At 44.3% G+C, this 6,625-nt stretch overlaps 2 gene segments (V, D, J or C); both read right to left on the bottom strand.

Moving 5' to 3' along the window:
* Positions 1-439: 439 nt before the first annotated feature.
* LOC123728245 (immunoglobulin kappa variable 4-1-like) lies at positions 440-1,338 on the bottom strand. The segment is given in 2 exon segments: positions 440-1,092; positions 1,227-1,338. Coding segments are annotated over 2 exon segments (408 nt in total).
* A 2,481-nt stretch (positions 1,339-3,819) lies between these two features.
* LOC123728243 (Ig kappa chain V region 3381-like) lies at positions 3,820-4,814 on the bottom strand. The segment is given in 2 exon segments: positions 3,820-4,545; positions 4,652-4,814. Coding segments are annotated over 2 exon segments (408 nt in total).
* Positions 4,815-6,625: the final 1,811 nt, after the last annotated feature.

Raw genomic sequence — 6,625 nt, 5'->3', positions numbered from 1 at the left:
ACCCACCTCCAGGTGTCTCCTGTTTTCCACATTAGTCCCCGGTGTATTTATCCCTGTGTTTCCTGTCTCTCTGTGCCAGTTCATCTTGTTTTGCCAAGTCAACCAGCGTTTCTTCTAGCTCCTATTTTTCCCAGTCTCTGTTTTCCCCTAGCCCTCCTGGTTTTGAACCTTGCCTGTCCTGACTGAATCCGCCTGCCTGACCACTCTGCCTGTTCTGACCTCAAGCCTGCCTATCCCCTTGTACTGTTTGGACTGACCTGTTCACTGAACCCCTGCCTGTCCTGACCTCGAGCCTGCCTATCGCCTGGTTCTGTTTGGACTCTGACCTGGTTTTTGAACAATTGCTTGTCCCCGACCTGCCTTTTGCCAACCCCTTTGGTGTAATAAATATCAGAGATAAACCATCTGCCTCCTGAGTCAGCATTTGGGTCTCGCCTTGTGCCCTTATAAACACAGGTCATCTTTAGGGGTTTTGATCATTTCACATCATCTCTATTCAGATTTGTTGATGGTTTTCCTTGAGTTACTCAACAGAGTCAACATGTAGTTAATGATCAGGAGAAACATTTAGTGATCAGTTATGATCTAAGGTCTTCTAGACATAGCTCTAGTTTGACTCTATTGTTGTTCAGCTCTACTACACACTGTGTCATTGTACTGGTTCATCTCCTCCCCTCAGCACCTGCAGTAGATCCCAGCTGTAGCAGTACAGTCACTGTGCAGTCTGACTGAGAGAGTTTTTTTGTACGGCTCTGTATCACTGTGTGAACACATGTTTACTATTGGGATAGTGGAAACTCTGACAGTAGTAAACTCCTGCATCTTCAGCCTGGACTCCACTGATGGTCAGAGTGAAGTCACTCCCAGATCCACTGCCACTGAATCTAGATGGAGTCCCAGAGTTACGGGTACTAATCAAATATGTGAGGAGTTTAGGAGTTTCTCCAGGTTTCTGTTGATACCAGGCCAAATGCTGTCCATTGCTGTCACTGTATACTGCACTGCTTGTCCTACAGCTGAGATTGACTGAGTGGCCCACTGAAACAGTTTTCACTGCAGGAGACTGAGTCACTGTGATCTGTCCTCTGGACTCTGAAACAGAGATGTCATTTAGAATTAACATTCCATCTCTCATACATTTCTCCAGAACATCATATTAAAATAAACTCTAATGAGATTATATGTGTATTGCTATGATCCAAGGAATTTTCTGTAAAACATATTACCTTGAAAGCAGAGTGCCAGTGTCCAGATGAAGATGGTGATAAAAGTCATGGTTGTTGTGGGTTCTGTTGTCATGAAGGACAGCTCTCAGTCATGAAGTGTTAAACTCACAGGACTATAAACACTCCCAGACCACTGAAGCATGTGCTGTCTATGCAAAGTGTCCTCACTATGCAAACAGACGTTTTTGGTCCCACTGGGATACTGTAGTTGAAGGGATCTTTTTCTTTTTGGGGATTTTCTTGGTGGATCGCATCCAACTTTTAGTTGCATACACCGCCACCTACTGTACTAGTGTGTGAGGCCATTCACGCCCTACCTACATTGTATTATTTGATACAATAATACTACATTGGGAAAAAGGACAATGACCCCACAACCTATTAGCCCTCTCTAAAAAACCACTCAACACCCCCTTCAGTAAATTCTCGGAATCCCAAGTACTCCTCTGCCGCTGCCACCACAACCTATATTTTCTGTGACTTTTGATCCATTTCTGCAGTACAATTAACAACCATGGCTATAAATGCTAAAAAGCCCACCTTACTGAAGCACATATTCCTCCCATCACTCTCTCTTGTTCTCTGCCTACTCACAGGAATCCTATCAGGATCCCTCACCCTGTATCCATCTTCCTCTACCACTGTCTTCACTGCTTCAGCATGAAACACTTTCTGTACTACTCTAACCCTGGCAACCTCAATCTGTCTTTCTCTCACCGGACACCCCCACAACTAACACACACACAACTTTCTTCACAGATACCACACATTCCTTGTCTCATGCCCTCCTGCACACTTCTCACATCTAGGCATCTTCCTCTTACACACTGCTACAATATGCCCATAACCTTGACACCTAAAACACAGTAATATTTTCAGAAACATATGCTCTCCTGGGATAACTGACACTTCCTACCTTGACTTTATCTGGTAACGACTCTGCATCAAACCTCAGCATGACAGATAATATCTTCTCAGTTTCCCCACCGGATTTACGTCTCACTAAACGGTGGGCGTCACAGACACCAGGAATCTTCCATTTCAACTGCTACTCCTCCACTTAATTCCACCGCTGTTATCACTCCATTCAACGAGGTCCTGCGCCACAGAGAAAATCACGTCACAATTCTTGTCCCTAATCTCGTAATCCAGAGCGCCCTTTCCCTCTGGGCAGTACAAACACAATAAATCATCAGGAGTTCAGTCTGACTTAACCAGCTCAACAGTCCCCAACCTGTCCTCCACCCAGCCTGACACCACATATGGATCAGCCAAACAGCAAAATCATCCTCATCATACTTGGGACTAGGCCCGAACTAGGCGATCCTCGCCGCAGGTACTTCACCCTCACTCTCAACAAGTTCCGTCTCTGAACAACTGGAGCACGTATCCTTGTTTTTGAACTTAACACCCACCTTCCTCACTACTTCCCTCTACACTCAACTTCTTCTCAGCAGTCATCACTACACCTGCCACTTCATTTAATTCATCCTCACTCTCGTCATTTTCCATTTCCTCCTCAAGCTCTTCCAAAAGTTCTGTGCGATCCTCCATTCCATAATTCCTGAAAACATATTCCATGTCTTTCCTTTTTTCCTTGTCCATCATCTTCTCCTTCACCAGATCTTCCATAAGGGTAGTACAATCCCCCACTTCATATTTATTCATAGTATGTTTCCTTTTTTTCTTGTCCTCCATCTTTCCATCTGACAGAATATCAACCTCTCATCCTCCTCCACACTCGTATAAAAAACTGGGCGTTGAAGGGATCTGTGTGAACAGAAGTATTTTAAAGGTAGAGGCTGATTGTCTAGCCAATCATGGCCTTGATTGGTAAACAAGGCTCATCTGGGCTCAATCAAAGGCTGGGAAGGTTCTGGAAGGTTCTAGCTGGGCGTGGCGGTAGAAAGGTTATACCTTGACAGAACCTTAGGTGGTTTAAATAGCTTATAATCATGTTATATAATCTCAAAGCAAAGTGTCTTATATGTCATTATAAACTGGGTGGTTCGAACCCTGAATGCCGATTGGCTGTCAGACATGGTATTTGAGACCATATACCACAGGTATGACAAAACATGTAATTACGTTGGTAACCAGTTTATAATAGCAATAAGGCTCCTTGGGGGTTTGTTATATATGACAAATATACCACGGCTAAGGGCTCTGTCTAGCCACTCCTCATTGCGACGTGCATAAAAACTGCCCTTAGCCGTGGTATATTGGGCATATACCACACCTCCTCGGGCCTTAAATAGTCTTCCTGAACAATCAAACTTATTAATACATGTTGTGGGATGGGGTGTAGAAACATGATAGCTATATAATCACTGACATTATTTCTGTTAGAAGTACTTATTGGGGACTGATATATTGATTAGAGACATCTAGAAATGGAGGCATATTGTTAGTATTGTGTTACCAGAACAGATAGTATCTGCTTACTGCCTCCCTCCAGTGGTCAGACTCAGTAACTGCAGTCTGTGTGTGGACTGTGTGATGCTGCTGGCTGACTGATCTAAAGGGGAGATCTCCAGAGCTCTGACATCTCCAGTCTCCTGCTTCACCTGCTGCTCTCTGGAACTACCACAGTGGTGTGAGGGAGGATGTCTGGGTAATGTTTAGGGGGCTTTATTGTATGTGTTTGAATCATGTTGATCCAATTCTAGCTATTCAAAACACAGGTCATCTTTAGAGGTTTTGATCATTACACATCATCTCTATTCAGATTGGTTGATGGTTTTCCTTGAGTTACTCAACAGAGTCAACATGTAGTTAATGATCAGGAGAAACATTTAGTGATCAGTTATGATCTAAGGTCTTCTAGATATAGCTCTAGTTTGACTCTATTGTTGTTCAGCTCTACTACACACTGTGTCATTGTACTGGATCATCTCCTCCCCTCAGCACCTGCAGTAGGTCCCAGCTGTAGCAGTACAGTCACTGTGCAGTCTGACTGAGGGAGGTTTTTGTACGGCTCTGTATCACTGTGTGAACACATATTTACTATTGATGTAGTGTAAACTCTGACAGTAGTAATCTCCTGCATCTTCAGCCTGGACTCCACTGATGGTCAGAGTGAAGTCACTCCCAGTTCCACTGCCACTGAATCTAGATGGAGTCCCAGACTGAAGGGTTTTAGCCCAGTATATTAGGAGTTGAGGAGCTCCTCCAGGTTTCTGTTGGTACCAGGCCAACCACTGTCCATTGCTGTCACTGTATACAGCACTGCTGGTCTTACAGCTGAGACTGACTGACTGACCCACTGAAACAGTTTTCACTGCAGGAGTCTGAGTTACAGTGATCTGGCCTCTGGACTCTGAAACAGAGATGCCATGTAGTATTAGCAATCAATTGCAATCAATTCAGTTGTTATATAGCCTAATATTACAGTGGTCTGGAAAATGTTCTGTAAAATATATTACCTTGGAGACAGAGGGCAAATATCCAGATGAAGATGGTGATAAAAGTCATGGTTGTTGTGGGTTCTGTTGTCATGAAGGACAGCTCTCAGTCATGAAGTGTTAAACTCACAGGGATATGAACACTCCCAGACCACTGAAGCATGTGCTGTCTATGCAAAGTGTCCTCTCTATGCAAATGTCCCTCCCTCCTGGAGCAAGGCTGTAGACAGGACAAGGTTTTATGAAGAAAATAAGATCAAAATAATTATTCCAAGAAAATATATGGTGCTACTTCTGGATCACAACATTCCAATTGAATGCTTTTAGCCCTTACCATACAATAAACACACACACACACACACTATTGATTTATATGGAACGTGATTCAGATAATGTATGCCTCATTTGGTAACATATGTAACAGCATAGCTTCCGTCCCTCCCCTCGCCCCTATCTGGGCTCGAACCAGGGACCCTCTGCACACATCAACAACAGCCACCCTCGTCTAGGTAAGCATCGTTTCCCATCGCTCCACAAAAGCCGCGGCTCTTGTAGAGCAAGGGGAACAACTACTTCAAGGTCTCAGAGCGAGTGACGTCACCGATTGAAACGCTATTAGCGCGCACCCCGCTAACTAGCTAGCCATTTCACATCGGTTACATATACAATGAGTGTACAAAACATTAGGAACACCTTCCTAATATTGAGTTGCACCCACAATTTTCCCCTCACGTTTTTTTCTGGGCATGGACTCTACAAGGTGTCAAAAGCATTCCACAGGGATACTGGCCCGTGTTGATTCCAATGCTTTCCAAAGTTGGCTGGTAGTAGATCTCTACTCCAAATAGCTCGTTCCATCTCATCCCACAGATGGTCATTTGTATTGAGATCTGGTGTCTAGGCAGGCCGCTGCAGTAAGCTGAATTCACTGTCATGTTCGTAGAATCATTCCTGGACAATCCTAGCCTTGTGGCATTATAGAGCTGAAAAAAGAAATTTGCAGATGGATACACTGCTGCCATGAAGGGATGCACATGATTGGAAATGATGTTCAGATTTCCTGTGGCATTCAAACGTTGCTCCACTTTTGTCAAGAGACCCAATGTGTGCCATGAAAACACACCCCACACTATCACACCACCAGCCTGTAATGTTGACACATGGTATGATGGATGCATGTACTCGTGGTTTTCTCCATACCCTACTCCTCCCATCAGCGTGAAACAGCAGGAACCAGGATTTATCAGACCAGGCAATGTTTTTCCAATTCTCCAGTGTCCAGTGTTTTCGTTCCTTAGCCCACTGCAACCGCAGTTTCTTGTTTTTTGCTGAAAGAAGTGGAACTCTGTAAGGTTGTCGGCTGCCATATCCCATTCGTGTCAAGGTAAGACAAGTTGCGTATTCTTTTATGGGTCTTTGGGCACCAATGTTGTACTGGACTGTCAGTTAACTAAATGTTTCCCATCTGTTGCTCTGCACAATTCGTGTCAACCTCCTTTGTCCTCTTTCATCAATGACCCAATTTCGACCACTTTCCTGTCATTGGCTGGATGTGCTTTGGGTGGTCGACCATTCTTGACACACTCAAACCGGTGTGCCTGGCCCCTATCACCATGCCCCGTTCAAAGGCACTTAAAAACCTGTTAGGGCTAGGGGGCAGTATTGACACGGCTGGATAAAAAACATACCCGATTTAATCTGGTTACCACTCCTACCCAGTAACTAGAATATGCATATACTTATTACATATGGATAGAAAACACCCTAAATTTTCTAACACTGTTTGAATGGTGTCTGTGAGTATAACAGAACTCAAATGGCAGGTCAAAACCTGAGAGATTCCTTTACAGGAAGTGGCCTGTCTGACCATTTCTTGACCTTCTTTTCCATCTCTATCATTTACTAAGGATCTCTGCTCTAACGTGACACTTCCCACGTCGTCCATAGGCTCTCAGAGCCCGGGAAAAAACAGAATGTCGTCATTCCAGCCCCAGG

Source organism: Salmo salar, chromosome ssa17 (assembly GCF_905237065.1).
Source record: "Salmo salar chromosome ssa17, Ssal_v3.1, whole genome shotgun sequence".
NCBI classification, from domain to species: Eukaryota; Metazoa; Chordata; class Actinopteri; order Salmoniformes; family Salmonidae; genus Salmo; species Salmo salar.
Note: the sequence above shows the minus strand (reverse complement) of the source record. Positions and strands in the feature narration are given on the sequence as shown.